This window comes from Talpa occidentalis, unplaced genomic scaffold (assembly GCF_014898055.3).
Source record: "Talpa occidentalis isolate TD23 unplaced genomic scaffold, MPIMG_talOcc4v2.1 talOcc4.8, whole genome shotgun sequence".
Lineage (NCBI taxonomy): Eukaryota > Metazoa > Chordata > Mammalia > Eulipotyphla > Talpidae > Talpa > Talpa occidentalis.
The window spans coordinates 8,855,100-8,872,957 of NW_023605194.1; the positions used below are offsets into that span (position 1 = coordinate 8,855,100).

Genomic DNA, 17,858 nt, shown 5'->3' on the forward strand with positions numbered 1-17,858 from the left:
TTTTTTCTTGAAGTCACATATACCAGATTTGATTCTAACCCTGGCCCACAGACGGTAAGTGGCTTTATTCTCAATCATGCAGGTGCATGAACTTGCTACCCATGGTAGATACTAGACGGTCAGTGTGTGCCCGCGGCGCTCCAGATGCCTGGGACCAAGGCCCTTCTAGTCCAGACAGAGACAGACACACCGCAGACGAGCCTGCCCTGCCTCTTCCAGGAGGCCCTCGCGCCTCCTCCCAGCCCCCACCCCAGGCCTAGACGCATCCTCCCCTCCCCAGGGCTCCAGAAAGGCTGAGCCTCGGGCACAGGACACACTTCCACGTGACTGTTTCCAGGAGCGAACCCAAAACCAAGTCATCCCAGACTTGGTGATCTGGGCAGTAACAAGAAGAGCAACCTCATTTCATGTTCCAGGAAACCATTTCCGTCACTCTGAGCCACATACCCGGGTCGGGTAATTGTCGGGCGTATGAGGCTCGGCAAACGCTGCTGACGGCCTGTGCCCGGCCCTGTGCCAGCTGCAGCAAAGGCAGTGCCCACAACGTGGCCCTGATCACAGAAGCTTTATCGAAGGAAGGACTCGGTGATGCCTGGCCCTTGCCATGGCGTCACGAGGGACGTGACAGAGGCACCAGCCTGGTGCTCAGAGGACCCAGCGCCGGCAGGCGCCCCAGAGCAGCGGCGTGGAAACCTGACCTTGCTGGCTGTGCCGAGAGAAGCTAGTCTAGACAGCCTGATTCAGGACGAGCGCCCAGGGGGACAAGGGAGGCACGAGCGGTGCCAGCCAAGTACAGGAGAGAAGGGGCAGCAGCGGTAGCCAGACAAAGACCCCCCGACATTCAGCCTCAGAGAAACAAAAGGAAAACAGAGGGGGCTGTTAAGCAGCTGCTGCCACCCTCTCCAGACACTGGCTTCCCTGGAGGATTGAGTCCCAGATCACAAGATCTGGTTTTCTTAGTTGAAATCACCTCATTTTTAAATGTTGGCAATTGAGTTTTCAAAACATTAAGCCCATGTCGGCCATTGTTGTACCAAAGGGGTGATGAGCTTTGCTAGGAGACGCGGGGCCTGGAGTCCATGACCTTCCAGACAGCCCCGCCCCACCCCCACGCCAGCTCCTAGTGGGAGCCCGGGCTCCTCACATGCCGCCTTCCCCATCTCTGGTCTTGGTTTGTGGTTTGGGGCCGAGATAAGACGGCTTGGACCTCCTCCCCGCACCAGTGAGACGGCACCCCACCATGACCTGGCCTCCCAGGTGTAGGGTAAGGTAAAAGGTATCAGGCTTTTCTGCCCTCTCGCCATCAGGATAGATGAGGGAACCCTGTGATCCTGAATGCATGCCTGATGGCGGCACCTGAAGTGGGGACACCTGCGCTAAGACTGTGCCTTTAAGGGCGGCGTCACGGGGACGCCAGGAGAAGCTGAAAGAGAAGCCGAGAGAGAAGTAGCAGAAGCCGAGAGAGAAGCATAGAAGGCCGGAGAGCCCAGATAGAGTAAAGACTTGCTGGGGGCTGGGAGACCTGCCAGCCTCCCGGCCCCCCAGCACCCCTGCCTGCCATATGTCTGGTGAACCCCAATAAAAGACCTGCAAAAAGCCACTAAGGACTCTGATCCCTCCTTTACCCAGTCTGCATGGGATCAGAGAACCTGCACTGTGGTCATTCCTGCCACTACACTAGGTCAAATGCCAAGGGGCTCTGGGGGTGTCAGGGTCCCGAGGTCAACACTCCACACAAGAGCAAGTAATTTATCTTGAAACATGGTGCCCAGAACTGACCCGGCCCAGCACTGTGATGGGCACGCGGCTCTCAGGCAGGGATGGGATGAGTGAGCCTGTGGGCGGCCCCCTCATCACTTCCCTACCCTAGGCTGGCCCTCGCCTGGGCCGGCAGCTCCAGCCCTCGCCCGCCCTGGTCCTCTTGAGTGCACAGTCCTGAGCGCCCACCAGGCCCCCCACGCCATGACAGCGCATCTGCAACCCTGGCTGGGTCCACGTCCTCCCCACCACCCTCTGCACCCCAGGACTGCACCCCATTCCTTCAGGCCTTCGTTTCTGCCTGTGGAGTGAAATCCTTTTGGAATCTGACTCGCTGGCCAACTTAATCCCTCCCCAATTTGCACCACCTGCAAACGCAACAGAACTCATTCCAGGCCTTTCTCCAGCTCACTGGGAAAGTATTAACTGGGGCTGTTGTACAAAAGTGCCCAGGATGAGACTCGAACCTTCACAAAGCCCAGGGTTAGTGCAGGGTAAATAAAATTAAATTAGGCCTTTTTACGCCCTTCTGCCACTCGTCTCTACGGCTACCATCTGCGGCCTCGATTGTGTTAAGCAGAAGGCCCTTGGGGGCGTGAGTGTGGACACCTGGGCCCAAACAGCAGGGGCGTGTGCGCGGGTAAACAGGAGGGAGGGTGGCGGCAGGACGAGGAGGGGAGGCTGACTCTGAGGCGAGACCAAGAGATGAACACCAGAGAGAAGGCCAAAGAGAGCCCGGGGAAAGCTCAAAGTTTCCTTGGGGGACAGGGGGTGCACTGCAGGGAACCAGTGCGGGGGGGGGAGGAGGTCCGAGCCAGAAGTCATCCAGGGCTTCGCAGCAGCCAGAGCGGGTGGGGGTCCCGGTGGGCCCGCCCAAGGGAGGGTCAGGGGGCCAAGGCCTCACACCCCGGACCCACGGAAAGTCGGCAGTAACCACCGTGTCTGCTGCGACCCAGCCAGGCTGGCACAGGACAGGCCGAAGGTCACGGCTGACTGGGGGCGCAGCTGAATGGACCCCTTTCCCCACCCCACATCTCATGAGAGACAAACGGGCTGGCAAAGCCAAGAGGAAGTCTGGCTTCGGCCCTTTCCGCGCCTGCTGCGCAGAGCCCAAGCTTCTGGAGGGGTCTTTGCCTCACTGCGCACTCTGGGGCCCTGAGCCTCGGTGTCAGGGAGAGGACATTTGACCCAGGACCTGAGAGAGAGAGAGAAATGACTCCCTCTTCACCAACCCCAGTGCAGGGCCAGCCCCAAGGGGCAACACGGGCTCTGCAGGCAGCTGGCAAGGAGCCTTCTGGGCTCTAGAGGGGCTGCCCTCTTTACCACCCCCAAAAGTCATGGCCCCAAGCCCCACATTTGCCAGAGCAGTCAAGCATCGCCAGGCAGTGCGGAGGATGGCTCTGCCTGACGCCAGGTCTTAGGCTCTTTCTCCAGAACGGATGGGGGAAGGGAGGTGGAAGGGCTTCCCTTGCACACAAGGCTCTGAACAAGGGACCCCAGTGCCGGCCCCCGGCCCCCGACCTGCACGTGCTCTCCTAAGGTTCCCAGGGCCCTGGGGGCTCCCGGAGAGCGGCCCCATCTCAGGCGGGGTGTTTCCTCTCCCACTGGTCTGGACCTGGGCTCCTCTTGAAAAGCCCCCGTCCACCCCGGGGCGAGGAGGGCTGCTTCCCGGGGGACACGTGCGGAGCTGGCGGGCAGCACGGGGGCGGCGACAAGCCCCGCAGGACCGTCTCCTGACGAAACCCAGGCGCCTGGGCCTGCTGTCTCACTGGTGGCCCGGACTCTCTGACCGGCTGTGTTTCAAGCCCTGGGCTGTGTCTGCAGAGGAAGAGGGCAGAGCAGCTAAGTGCCCTGCTCAGCCAGGACGCGCTCAATTAGGGCGGTGAGTGGGTTAAGTGGCGACATCAGACACACCAGAGACGCAGCTCAGCCCCGGAGCACGTACAGAGCCGGCTCTGGACACAGGGTCACGGCACCTCCCGGAAGAGCCTGGAGGCCAAATCACCACCAGGACCAGAGGGAAGACCCGGCAGCCGGGCCGGGTTAGCCGTGGGCATAAGAACAAGGCATGAAGAATGTCTCCGTCTTTTGCAAAACTGTTCACCAACTCGGGGTTAGTAAAAGCCCACCCCTGTGCAGAAAGGCTGGTCTTTTGTAGGGGGGTTGAGGGCCTTGGGGTTTCTGCTGCTGCCCTAAATGCCAGGAAGCTCAGAGTTAAGTTTTCTGGCAAAGAACTAGTCTTAGTTCAGCAACAAGAATCTCTGCTCCTTGGCTGGATGACTCCTCTTGCTTGGGGCTTGTTTTGGCTTTGGGAACTTCAACCACCATAAAAATCACCCTGATAAAAGGCACAGTTGAGGGGTTTTCAGTCTGTCCGGGGGGTTGTATACCATTCCCACTACTGAGCTCCCGAATATCTTCACCACACCCACTGGCCTCTCTCCCCATCTCGCCCCAGTCATGTCAGGCTTTTTAATAAAGGATTATTTGATGCAAAAACACAGCAATTCAAACCGGAACCAGAGGGCATGGTCCTCGGGCCAAGCTAACTGGTTGAGGAAGAGGGACAGGCCTGACCAGGGCCAGAATCCAGCAAGATCCCAAACAGAGGGAACAGAGGGCCGGGGCGGCGGGGAGAGAGCACAAGAAGGCCTAGTTCAGAACCCAGACTCTCTCCATCAACAATGACGAGTGAGTGAAAGAATTAGGAAAAGAAAATACGTCTCTAGGCAGGATAACCAATAAAATCTTTGAGGGTGTGTGACAATGGAATACTACTCCGCTATTATTAAAAACAAGATGAACTCTGGCCATTTGCAACAACGCGGAGGGAACTGGAGCGGAGGATGCAGAGTGAAATAACTCAGAAGGAGAAAGAAAATATCAGATGATTTCACTCAACTAGGGAATATAAAGAAATAAAGGGACAGACAAAACTATGCCAGGGCCAGCCCTAGAGATCTGGGGTGGAACCCAGGCTCCCAGACAGGGAGGGTGGGGTGTGGCGTCAAGGGGAGAGTGGGGGAGCACTGGTTTGTGATCAACACTAGGGGGGCCTGGGTGGGGGCTCTGGTATAGTAACATATATATGAAGAGAAATGAACCTCCACCCCTAAACCACATACGGCATTGTAAAGCAACGCTACTGCCATCAAATAATTTTTAAAAAATAAAAATGAAAAAACTAGGGGGTGTTTGTGCAGGGACTCTCCTTCCAGATGTTAAACAGTTTTCTAAAGCTGCAGGAAGTAAATAGGAGGGTAGAAACACAGGCGTACAAGCGGACCAGGGGGCCAGGAAATTCCAGAAAAAGACCCAGGAACATACAGTTATTTTGAGCATGACAAAGACGAGAAAATCTAATGGAGCATTATGGGGAATACCACTGCTGGGGCAACGGGCCGGCCAGGGGATAGCAGTACCACCAGATCCCTATCACGCTTAGGGCAACATTAATTCTGTGTAAATCCAAGATTTTAATGTAAAAAACAAACTACACACCTATTCAAGGAAAACATGGGTGAATAAAAAAAAACCTTAGCTGCGCAAGACCCTTTGAACTTGATATGAAATGCTGGTGGTGAAAGGGGAAGACAACTAAGTCATTAAGGATATTTAAATGTTCTGAGTAATTAAAAAAAAAAAAGCCATCCATCAAGTCTCAAGACAGACCACAAAGGCAGGGCAGCATTTGTGAAATATCTGATGCAGAAGTATTATCTTAATATACAAAGAACTCTTAGAATCAACAAGAAACAACCCATTTCAAAGAAAAACAACGGATGTCAATAAAAAATTTATCAACGTTTTCAATAAATATGAAGTTTTTAAGATATTTGCCTCCTCAATCTATGTGCTTTGATTTTTTATAAGCATTATTTTACAATTTAAAAAATACTTTAAAAAATTCCTCCTTTTAAAACCTGTTTGTTGTTAGGTCTCTTCCATATAAATTCTGTTAGTGTGCAGACATTGAATATAACTAGTCCGTCTCAGAGGCTTGGGGAGAGGCCAGATGTATTTTTTCTTTGTCATCCCTGCCCAGAGTGGATGCCTCCGTAGTAATTCTGCATTCACTGGGGGTGCTACAAAAACTGGAGCCCAAAATGAGACCCCAAAGCTCATTGCTGCCCTGAGCACTTGCCCCACTGAGTGTCAAACAGAAACAATCACTTTATCATCTACACAAGCAGCTCAACAGAGTTACCGGGAGGGGCCCCACCTGGGGAGGGAAATTTGAGAACCAAAGAGCCCGCCCCAGCCTTACCCAGCTGCCACTTCCGGGAGCACATGGTCTCCATCATCCAGATGGGCAGGGCCGGCTCCAGCATGGCGATCCCCATGTTTGCAAAGCAGATGGCCCCTTGAGAGGAACAGGAGGTCAGTGTGCTTCGGGGTCTCAAGTATCCCCTACCATTTCCAAACAACTCAACCCCTGGGGCTCAGAGCGAGCACAATCAGCTCAGATACCCACAAATTCTATCTACTTTTGTTAAGAAAAGAAAAACAGCTGGAGGAGCCAGTAAGGCTCACTGTTGTCTTTTTGTTGTTGCTATTAACAGGTCGGATCCCAGAGTCATAAAGTTTGAAACGAGAGGGAGCCTGAGAAAACCTTTGGCCCACGTATTAAGGAAGAACGAGGGTTCAACTCATTCCTGAGCCTTCTGCTCAGGGCCGCCCCTCCTGCCCCAGGCAGCCGAGGCTCCTGCACCAGCCCAGGTACTTGCAATGCCGCCTGCAAACCCAGCGCCCCCAGTACGGGTGCTGCTGTGAAGGGATTTCTTTTTTAAAATCAACTGTCCATCTTGGGTATCTGTGCAAACAGCTGCTGTCATCCAGGCCAGAGACACACACAGCCGCCCCCAGTGTTCCGGGGGCTTCCTGGGCCACAGCCCCCCCGAACCGAACCTCTAGCTGGCTGGAATCCCAGCAGGATTCCAAAACCCAGCGCTGCCGTCACGGTCAGGTCTCACATAATGAAGTTTTTTCAACCTCTGTGACACAGGCAGAACGAAGAAAGGATGTTGACATGACTGGGCCCCCGGCCCGCCTGTTCCGCCGCCTCTGTTCTCACACGCCAGGGCGCGGCAGACCCGCCGGAGACACAGAGTGAGGCGCGGGCCGCTGCCGGGAAGGTCAGGGCCCGAGACACACAGTGGACAAGCTCAGCCCCAAATGCAGCCCTGTGGCCGGGATCGCCACGCCCCAGACAACTTTGCCCCCAAGGAGACACAAGAAAGGCACCCCGGCCGAGACTCAGAACTCGATGGCGGGAAAGCCACGTCTTGGGACGTAAAACCTTTTCGTCTTTTATGTTTTTCTGTAGCCGGTTTCCAGCAGCAAAAGGAAAAGCGGTCGGCGCCATCCACCCCCAAGTCCCACGACTTTGCCTGACCTTGAGGCAGCAGAACAGGGCGGGCGTGGGAGGGGCCCCACCTGCCGCGATGAGGATGTAGGGGTCCCTCAGCAGCGTGGTGATCGGGGTTCCCTTCTGGCTCTGTCAAGGGAAACAGGGGTGAGGAGGCTGGAGGGGGCACCACCTGCCCCCCTTTTCCGGCAGCTCACCTCCGGCTGCACCTGGGACGGCTGGAGCACGAAGAGCTGGATGGCTGCGAGAGAGGACAGCGTGGCCTGAGCACCTGCCGCCCCGGTGCCCAGGCCGGTCCCGGGCCGCGGACCCCGCGTGCTCACTCACCCCCATCCAAGAGCACCAGGACGGCCAGCACCAGGAACGGAGCCGTCTTCCCCACGAACTCGTAAAGCACACTGCCAAAGGGGGGGCCCACTGAGGGAAGAGAAGGAGGGGCCGGGCCTGTAGGGGTGCCCCCCACCAGAACCACCCAGTGGTTTCTTGCCTTTCTCTACATGGACCCAAAGGCATAGGGGGTGGCCCCCCACTTGCTCCACAGTCATGTGAAGTGGCCTGGCCACTTCCTTCAGGTTTGCACCTCGGATGTAGGCACCGATCTATTAGCATCACCCCAAAAGCAAAGCCCAGAAAGCAGCAGGGTCAGGACTGGGAAGGGCTCTGAGGGCTCGCTCCCCGCAACAGCACTTCGGGACCCGGGGCCAGCACGTGTGGGCACAGAACCCACACAGCAAGGCCCAAGCGCCTCTCCGGGCCCAAGGTGCTGGCCAGGGAGGTGGGAGGCAGGGACAGAGGACAGGAAGGTCCTCTGCAGTCACAGCTCAGAGAATGTTCCAGAGGAAAGGATCTCGGCAAATCCAAAGCTTGTTCAAGTTTTGGTCTCGCATCTGGGCCAGGAGGTCTGGGGTTTCTTTGCTCAAGGTTACCCAGCAAGGTAGGGGGAGGAGGAAGGGCACCCGGGGTCCTCCCAGGTCAGGACCCTTCCCTCCAGCTTCCTAAGACTCCATGAAAGTGGGGAACAAAGACGGGGCAGCATGGGCCCGTCAGCATGGCCGTGGCCTCTCTGTCTGGCCAGGTGGGGCCCCTCCAGTCTCCTCCACAGTGGTCCTCACCCACCTAAGACCCCCATGGCCAGGCCTCCCAGGGCGATCCCCATGGCGTTGCCTCTCTCCTTGTCGTCCGTGTACACGCTGGCAAGCATGCCCAAGCCTAGGGAGGAAAAGAAAGTCAGGAGCCAAGCTCTGGAAGCATCAGAGAATCACAATCCAGGACTCACCTTCCCGGCCCAGCCACGATCTTTGCGAACCTGCCAGATTCAGGAAGAACACGCAGCATCCAAGGAGGCAGTGGATGCGTCCTCCGGCAGCCGCGTCCCACCCCAGCCCCCCGGGGGGCCGGCCCTGGCCAGGGCCACGCTGGCAGTGCCCGGCACACCCAGCCCCTGGGTCACTGGCTGGCTGGGGCCTCCAGACCTACCAGCCACGGAGGAGCAGGAGGACCCGATGCCCTGCAGCGACCTGGCGATGAGCAGGAGGGCGTAGCTGCTGGAGAAGGCGAACACTGCGGGGAGAGCAGCCCCTGAGGCTGCGCCGAGTCCTCCGGGGCGGCCCCTTCCCAAGCCCCCCTTAACCGATGCCAGGTTTCCACGTGAACTGCACGCCCCCGCCCCAAGGGCATCTTCTGATTCCGGCCGTCAAGCCCGCCCGTGACCCCCCACTCCAAGGCGAACATCGGACACTTACTGATGGTGGAGACGAACATGATGCAGAAGCCCGCGAACATGGGGATGGGGTAGCCGATTCTGCAAGACAGAAGCAAGAGAATCTCTGCTTACCCGGGGCTTCATGCTGAGGCCGCCCCCCGCCCCTGGGATCAGGCGAGTAGGAGGCTGCCCCGCCGGTCTCGAGGCGCGCTCAGGGGGCGCTTCCTTCCTGGCCCTCGCGTCTGGCCGTCCAGGAAACTGAATGCACGTGGACCACCACACCAAACAGAAATTTTTCTGGCATAAACATGAAGACCACATTGGCAAGTACCCCAGAACCACGCCCAGCACCCCCGGCCGGGTTCACATCGTTTCTTCTCATCTTTAATTAATCTTGGCTAGAATATCCCCAAAGGGATAGCTGCAATCAAATGACTCCAGTAAAAGGTCATCAGGTGATGCAATGGACAGCAGAGGCATGGCCTCTGAGGGCATCAGGCAGCAAGGAGGCTTCAGTCTGTCTTCATGCCCACCCAGACGTGGCCACTCTACACAAACAGGCCTGGTTTTCTGTGCAAAAACCCAATATCCCAGTTGCTGTGTAAAAAAAACCTTCTGTCCATGGCTCTGCCACCAGGCCCATGGGTGGGGGGTACTGTCGGTGAGGGGAGACCCGGCCTGCCAGTACCAGACCCCTGGCTGGACCCCATCCTGCCACTTAACCCAGGCAAGTCTCCCCCCAGCACCACAGAGACCACCTCCACCTGCCAGAACTGGGGTGAGCAGAAATGAGACGCGGCTGATGCAGAGCTCCCAGGAGACCTGACACATGGCAGGGAGGGTGCCCTTCCCCTGCCTCCCCCTTCTTTCCACTGTTTCTGTGAACTAAGTGGGCAGTTTGGTCCCTGAAGAGGGGGCTGTGAGGGTGGGGGTGGTTCCTGCACCCCTGCCCTGAGAGGAGGGCCAAAGCTGAGCCTGTGCCCTCCGGGAGGGCTGCATCAGCCCAGGGCATCCCAAGCGTGCCCAGGTCTCCTCCCTTGAGTCCTGGACCATCAGGGTGGTGGCAAGGAAGCAAAAGAGCCCACGAAGGCAGCAGGACAGTGCATCCGAGCACAGCACTCGGCCTGAAGGCTCTTGTGGTCAGGCTTGCCTGAGCGTTGTCATGGCAACGCCTGCACTTAAAGGTCACCCTCAGTTCTCTGAGCATGCACACCCCTCAGCTCAGTGCTTGAGAAAGGCAGTCAACCACCTCCCCATTTTACAGATGAGGAAACTGAGGCACAAAAAGTGGCCTATATTATGTCCTAGGGCTAATTTCACTGGAGGCCTTTCTGTCCAGGTTAGGGCTTGTCCCTGCAAATTTTACCAGCCCACCAGGTAGTCAAAGGGCACTAGAAGCTTTCAGGCGGTTCAACCAGAACCTTTCCAAAAGTTCTCCCGGTCATGCTCCTATTTTTATTTTGAACTACATCATGTGCATTCAGAGAACAAATACTAAAGATAAAAGCAGCATCTCCCAGTCGCAGACTTCCAGGCAGACCCCCTCTGTAAACCCAGGCAAAGACTCACTGGTGGGGACCTGGGGTGAGGCTGTAACTCACAAAGGGGGCTTGAAGCCCGTCGGGTGAACCAAGAGAGATACTGGGGATGCTCTTGTCTCCACGCCCCTGCGGCTGCCTCTCTGTGCTCCTTATTCTCGTAGACACAAGAGGCCCATGCACGGCGCGGTCCTGCACGGCGCCAGGCCTGCTGAACAAGGAACCCTCCAGCTGCTCGGGGGCAGCTCATTGTTCTCAGCAACTTTTGCAGATGGAGATGGGGCAGCTCCCCCACGGGCGTGGAACAAACCGAGAACAGTGGGCAGCCCTGGACTCCACTGTTTCCTTCTCCTTGGACACAAGTGCCTGACACTTTCCAGAGGCCCAGCACTGACTGGGTGCTCAGTGGAACATGCAGGCAGCCCTCACCCTCCTCTGGCTCTGACCACACACCCCAGAAGGTGGGTGGTCCACCAGGTCACTGAGTGGTGGGCAGGTCGCCCGTGTCCTAGTCTCCCCATAATGTCACACACGGATGGAAACTCAGCTGACATCCGTCACAAATGCCGACCGCGGCCACTGCCTCAGCCGATGCCACCGCGGTGGAGGTTTTGCTCAGAAGAGCTAGATCTGATGTGGCGACCTGCTAACGGAACAGCCACCACCCAGGCCTGTGAGTCATGCAGCCCACGGTCAGCCCCCCTGCTAGCGCCTCAGGGAGCCGTTAATTCAACTGGAACAAGAGTCAAAGTCATATATTGAATTCCTAGAAAAACGTACAAAGCGGAAAAGCCTCTTGTGGCCCTGAATCTCCCCTGACCATCACACGCTCTCTCTAAAGCTAGCAACTAGCTTATCTTTGTCTTCGGCCTGATGCCAGCTCCATCCGCAGGCGTGCTAAGATGGGGTCCCCTGTGCCACGGTCAGTGACAAAAGCGAGGACACAGAGGGGGAGCCCCTCGGGGTACAAACTACCAGCAGACGAGACGAGAGGTGACGGCCCCCTCTTCCATGATCTCAACATGCTCCTAAAAGGTGGCGCAGTAAATGAGTCTCAGGCAATAGAAAATTTCACACGAGCTAGGGTCCCCACATGTTACCCCTATTCCCTGGTGCTCAGGTAGGGGCTTTGCCCCCATGAGAAATGCCCAGTTCCATTGCCAGCTTCTTCTTCTGTTCCAGAAGCCAACCTCCTCACATCAGATCTAGCATGCTAACGACCTCGAGGACGGGAGGACCCTTTCCAGAAGAGCTGGTTTCCCTGTCTGCAGAGATGCTGAAAAGGTCACTGCTTATTCCTGCAAAGCCTACTGCAAACCCACAGGCAGAAGCTGGAGGGAAAAAAAAACCGCCACAGTAGATTTCGTAGAGATTTCATGCCCTCTGGCTTCCTCCTGGCCGTTCAGATGTTAGCTAAGATTCTGAGGCAAAAATAACTGGCTTTCAAATATACTAGGTAACTATGGAAATAAATTAAGCCACTGATGCTGCTTGAGAAAAAGCAGACCACTGAGACAATGACAAGACGAGGAGGAAGCCACCGGCACCCGACTTAACCCTTCCTTGGCTGCCGCTCGCTGAAAGGAGCTTCTGGGTCTAAAGATGCCACCCTGTGTCCGCCTCAGGTGAGGTCAGTGAAGCCCGTGATGCACGTTCTTAGCAACCTGGCTCATGGCAGAGAAGGCAGAGGTGGGGCCACGGTGCTGAGCTGCCTGGAACATTCTTCTCATGTGCGTATCTAAGAGTTCACCGTCCAGACCAAGCTATGCTGGTGCTGCTCGTCTAATTCCCTCTGCTCCCTTTTCACACACCACTGCAGCCGCGAAAGGAAGTTAATCTGGAAAATAAAGTAAGCCCCAGGAGCCCTCCCGGAGGACAGCACGGCACCAGCTCTGGAAAGCGTGGGAGTGGACACGTGAGCACTGCGCTCGCCAGAGTGACATGACCTCTGCTCCTGGCCTGTCCCATCGTGCTCAGTAAAAATCCAGCAACTGAAGCAGAAATCAACCGAGAATGAATGGCCGGTGAGGGGCCTTCAACACCCCCCAGGAGGTTGATTTCCTGGGTTTGCATGAAAGCTTATTCCATGTTCAAAACAGCATGGGCAGCTTGCCTCCTGGTCCAGCCGCCCACAAAAGCTGCTCAGTTGACAGCATGTGCCTGCATGTGGGGGGCCAGCTTGGAAGACGGGTTCAGGTGTGTGACACCAGGCGTCGCCTTTCAGAGTGGGTCCCACTCGTGGCAGGACAGGAAGGAGCGGCACTGGGCAGCCTGCCTCTGAGACCTAGGGAGCACCCCAGCTCTTGGGGAGCGGGGGGGGGGTCCTTTCTTTTCCCCACTGTCGCCAGCACTGCAGAGATGCTGGGCAGCAGGTCCAGGGAGGTAAGGAGGGCTCATGGCCAAAGCCAGGCTGAATTTTTTTCTAAACTCCCTGCCCATTGGTTAAAAATAGCCAACAACTCTGTGACTTTCCTCCCCTGTGATATGTCAGGACTGGACCAAAGCCTTGGTGGAGGGCTCTCCCAGCTCTGATGCACCGTATTTTTAATGACTCTTTAATCAGAAACACATTAACTCGCTTTAAAATGCTGTTTTAGACACACTGGTTTACAACAGCGAGCACGTGAGGTTTGAGCTACTCTTTGATGGGAAACATATTAACCCGCTGCAAAACGCTGTCTTCAACACACTTGTTTACAACACTGAGAACGTGAGTCACACATCTTGTCAGTAATTGAGGATGTGATTGGCACAAATTACATCAAAAGACTATTTGCAAAGGCTCACGGGGCAGATTCTGGAAAAGGAATTGGACTGTATTTATCGCTTCTCCAAGCAGAGCCTTGGGGTACCCAGAAAAGTGGCGAGTCTCCAGCCTCATGTGGAAGGGGCCTGGGAAATATTTAGAACAATGACACCTCATGATCATTTTGGAGGGACCACAGAGTTCGCGCAACACTTCTGCTCACATCAATATTAAAATCTGTTTGCATTTCCAGGTTACAAGAGAGTGCCAGGAGCTAAGAGCTATCTTGAAATTTGCTGGGTGGATGAGGGAACCAGTCAGGCATTAAAATTTTGCTCTGAATAAATTTCAAAGTAGATGGCTCAACATAGGAACAGACTAAATTTTACAGGCCACAAAACAAAATTAGGTTTCTCTTGGAAGACAAGATTTTCTGGAGCCGTGGTGGCTGAGTGTCAAAGCCTCATGTATTTAACAGGGAGATGGTGTGACTGGTTTTCAGAGCACTTCCTCCCAGGGGCTTCTGCTAAGCACAGAACATAAAAATGGGCTTCGTAAAAAGCTTGCTCATTTTCTGTCTGCATTTGGAAGACTGAAATACATCGTTTCAGCCCCGTTTTCACTCTCACACTGCGGGTCTAGCATGACCTTTGCACAGCCCATGACTGGCAAGGCATTATTACCATAATGTCCTCAATTTTCACTTACAGTATCTGAGTTATTTGCTTTCTCAGAATACAAAACCCTGAGTTGTTTGCTATAATTACACCAGATGCATCTAAGACACACTCTTAGTCTTGCAAAGAGGACAGCAATCCTGCAGGCTCTGAGGTCTGCTTGGTTTTCCTCTTGAAGAACAGAGGCTCCGAGAATGTCACTGTGATAGTGGGGCTTCTGTGGTGGGCTCACAATCAGGCCCCCAATTCTGGACTAATTTGCATAGCCCGTTTTCTGTGGCAGGCTTGTCATATCTCTCGGTGCAGACTAGAGGACGGGATATGGCTTGGGATTGTTAAAGTGGATTCAGAGATCCTGCTGCATCCAGAAATTCAAACTGCAAAGTTTAAAATGTGTTTCCCCCCAACTGGAAGTGGGTATGTTAGCAGCACCTGTGAGTGTCGGGGGGCAACTGGCGCTGGGGAAGCCAGATCTGGACTGTCTCCATGCCTTGGCCTCACACGCACAGTCTTCCCCATGCTCCAGAGCTGGTCCCACTCTCAGGAGGGCCCCCAGCTTGGCTTAATGCCCTGCTGTTGCCATCTTGAAATGCTGACTCATGCCTGATCAAAGGGCCCTGCTGCCCCTTCCCTAGGCCAGAAGTCTGGAACATGGGAAAACCTTCCTGCTCCCAGGCTACGTAGGCTGCTTGGCTCCCGGGCCCTCCGGCTCGGCTTGGAAACCTCCAGTGGCTTCCAAATGGTCTGGCAACAACCCCGCCCCTGACTCTACTCTCTACCTAGAACTCGGGGCTCCTTATAGCCTCACCATCCCGACCCCCATAGCCCCAGCCTCCTTTCCAGCCCCTCTTTTCCAGCTCTAGGCTTTTGCTGTTTCCGCTGCTAGGTCTGGGAACAGGTAGGACTCTGCCCCCTCTATGCCAGTTTGTACATTTCTGCCCCTGGGACTACACTGTGTGCAGCCGACCACCTCTGCAGTTGGCATCTTATTGGCTCTGCCTGTGCTTTCAACCCCCAAGTACCAGGCAGAGTTGGTGCTTGCTGGGTGGACAGCAACAATGGAGGCTTGAACCATTACTCAAAATAACGTGGGTCCAAGAACAAAAAATCCAGCACTTCCATATTCATATAAGGCTGGTCTGGGAAACCTGAATTACCCAGAGGACAGGCTCATTTCTCTTCCCTTTGGGCACAAGGACACAGCTCGTACCTGGCTGGTGAAACCTGCCTCATGGTCCCTGGCATCAGCGTTAGCAAGTTTTGTCTACACAGCAGGATGACCCATCTTTTCCATGTTCCCCACCCAGCCACCTACTTGGGTCTCCCCTCCCCCCGGGCCAGCCCTAAAGGAAATTGCCTTGGTGTTCTCTAAGGAAGTGCAAGACCAGAGGTGGAGGAGACACCCATGGCACACCCAATCCCACAGTGAAAAAAATGGAACAAGAAATCGTGATGAACTAGGGTCACAGACACAGGGGAAGGAGACTGGCTTTCCCCGGCTCCCCCACCACTGGCTTTCCAGATTCTGACACCGGGTGGAGACACAGCAGGAGGTGGGAGGATCAGCTCAGAAGCAGGTACCTATAAAACCCTCTGACCAAAATAACACCGCATACCTGTTGGTCAGTAGCCCTATGAACGGGTTGGTGAGGAGCTGGACGGTGGCTTTCGAGGCGAACAACAGGCCCACTTGCACGTTTTCATTCAGGAGCTCTTTGTCTTCGCTGGGACAGTCGGAAGGGGCAGCAGACGTGTTTGTCACCGGGTGCTGCGTGGTGGCCCTAGGCAGCAGCCCCCCCTGATGCTCCCCAGTGTGGTTGCCAGTGGCCATGGTGGAGTTGTCATAATAGGAGAAGATGTTCTGGAAGCTGCCCGCGGTGGAGGCTGTGAACACGGGCCTGGCGGTCTGGATCTCTGTAGTGTTCTTCCCATGCTTCATGCTATACAGGTAACTCGGGATGATGGGGACTGCGAGCAGGAGCACAACAGGAAGGCGGCAGTGACCGCACCGAACCCTCCCCGGGACAAAAGTCAGCTGAACGGTGGTCACCTCAAATGCCAATCAGGGGCCCAGGAACGGGACTCCGGCACCAGGCAGCCCCTAAGCTCACTGGAGGGAACAAGGGCAGCCGTCCCCTATGAGCCCCCGCTACCCTGGCCAGGGCTGCCCACCCCACACCCGGCTTCTCCTGGCAGGGGCCTTCCGGGGGGATTGTAGGGAAGCAGAATGTGGGCTGACGTCTGGTCAAGGCCGACCGGGGCTGACCAGAGCATCTCCGAAAGAGGCTCAAAGACTGTCCAGTGCAGGAATCAAGCAAATAGAAACCTAAATCTCATTAGAAAAAAATAAACTTGCAAGCAGCAGTAATTTGGAAATTCTGCAACTGCCCTACTTCACCTTTTATGATCTGAGTCGGAATCTGTGTCACACAACCTGGAGGGTCTCAGGATTCCTCAGAGTTTCGTAAAGGAAAAGAAAAATGGCCGTAATAGAAACTTTGGGGGTGTGTAGCAGAGAACATTCCCCACACAGGAGAAGGGCTTCTCTTACCAAACTCAATGAGCTCCACAGCCCTGACCGTCCTGGGGAAGGAAACCTCCCCAGGTGAGGCGCTGGAGACTTCTGAGGGAGAACCCCGCTAAGGAAAGACTGAAACAAGCCACCCCATTGCTTGTCCAAATAAAAAAAAATCACTTCATTGAAATTGGGGATCTTTAAGGAGAAGCCCCCCAGACACTTGGCTGTTGATGGGGCTCATTTAAAGCCCGAGATTTCAATGCTGAAATTAAAATTAAAAACCATCCTAGAATGATGCTCAGTGAAATAAGCCAGAAGGAAAAAGAAAAATATGGGATGGTTTCACTTGTCACAGGAATACAGGGGAGCCCAATAAGACATCAGTGTAAAAAAAAAATAATAATAACAGTACAAGCAAAAACAGACAATGATAAACCAGAGCCATCCTGCAGGGGGGGAGGTGGGAGAGGGATCCGAGGGAGGGAGGGAGGCCACAGGGGGCTGAGGGGCTGGTGCCCGGGTGCCTTGGGGAAGGAGGTTCTATGGGGGCTCCATCTGAGGGGGTGGGGGGAAGCAAATATTGTCTAAAAAAATGTAAAAAATGATAAATGTTAAAATAAAAAAATGAAAAAGAAAAAAAAAATCCTAGGAAAAAGGCAACACCCCTCAGTGTTGAAATTGCCTTTGAAGTGGGTTTCCAGCTCGTGTCACTGCCTTTTTTTTGGGGGGGCGGGGGTAACTACTTGTTCCGTCAGGTGTTACACCCCTTTATTATCCCACCTTTTTGGGTGGCATAATATTTCCTATAAGATTATGCTGACGCCTGACAACTGCTCTTCGTCCACACAAATCCCTCACCGCCAGGAAAGAAGGCTCGGGGAGGCAGGGAATTATCAGAAGGAAACAGAAGTTCTGGGTCTCATGGGATGTCACATTTTTTGACCCGACCACCAGGAAAACGAAGCCACGAGGGGCCTCCGACTCTCCGGGCGCCTCGCTCTTGGGGTGTGTGTATTTGCAAAGTCTATTCTCTAGCTCCCCCGGGCCGGGGCGCCCGGGAAGGGGTGCGGGCGAGGGGCGACCCCGCGCACCTACCCACGACGGTGAGCAGCATGTTGTCCAGCAGCAGCGCCAGGAACACGATGAAGAGGATGAGCTTCCGCGAGTGGCGACTCTCCCGCAGCCAGCGCAGCGGCGCCCACTCGCCCAGGGCCATGGCTCTGGGGGCAGCGCGCGGTGAGGGGCCGGGGCTCGCGGGCGCGGGGGCTCCCCAACCCACCTCCAGTCTCAGACTTGGCGAGGCGCGGCAGGCGCCGTCGGGGAGACGCGCGCCCAGGCGGTGGCGGGCGGTCCCGGCGCCCCCTCCTTGGCGCACCTGCCCGAGCGCGCCCCGCCGGCACCTGCGCTCCCGCCAAGCCAGCCCGCGGCGCCGTCGGGGAGCGCACCTGGGGCTGCGGGGCTGCGCCCGGCTCCCGGGCCCCCCACCCCGAGGTCGCACGTCTCCGCCTGCGCGCTGGGCGCGAGCCTCCGGGTCCGCGCCCCGCGTTCCGG

General features: G+C 55.7%; 1 protein-coding gene across 1 annotated transcript in view; it reads right to left on the bottom strand.

Annotated features, from left to right (window-relative positions):
- Positions 1–17,571, bottom strand: part of SLC18A2 (solute carrier family 18 member A2) — a 30,554-nt gene extending 12,983 nt beyond the window's left edge. The window contains exons 1-9 of the mRNA XM_037496527.2: positions 17,403–17,571; positions 15,406–15,757; positions 8,869–8,927; positions 8,603–8,686; positions 8,243–8,335; positions 7,454–7,543; positions 7,324–7,367; positions 7,195–7,255; positions 6,026–6,121 (exon numbers count right to left, since the gene is read on the bottom strand). Coding sequence (XP_037352424.1) covers positions 6,026–6,121; positions 7,195–7,255; positions 7,324–7,367; positions 7,454–7,543; positions 8,243–8,335; positions 8,603–8,686; positions 8,869–8,927; positions 15,406–15,757; positions 17,403–17,523 — 1,000 coding nt within the window. The 5' untranslated portion in view covers positions 17,524–17,571. The remainder of the gene's footprint in view (positions 1–6,025; positions 6,122–7,194; positions 7,256–7,323; positions 7,368–7,453; positions 7,544–8,242; positions 8,336–8,602; positions 8,687–8,868; positions 8,928–15,405; positions 15,758–17,402) is intronic.
- Between the last annotated feature and the right edge of the window lie 287 nt (positions 17,572–17,858).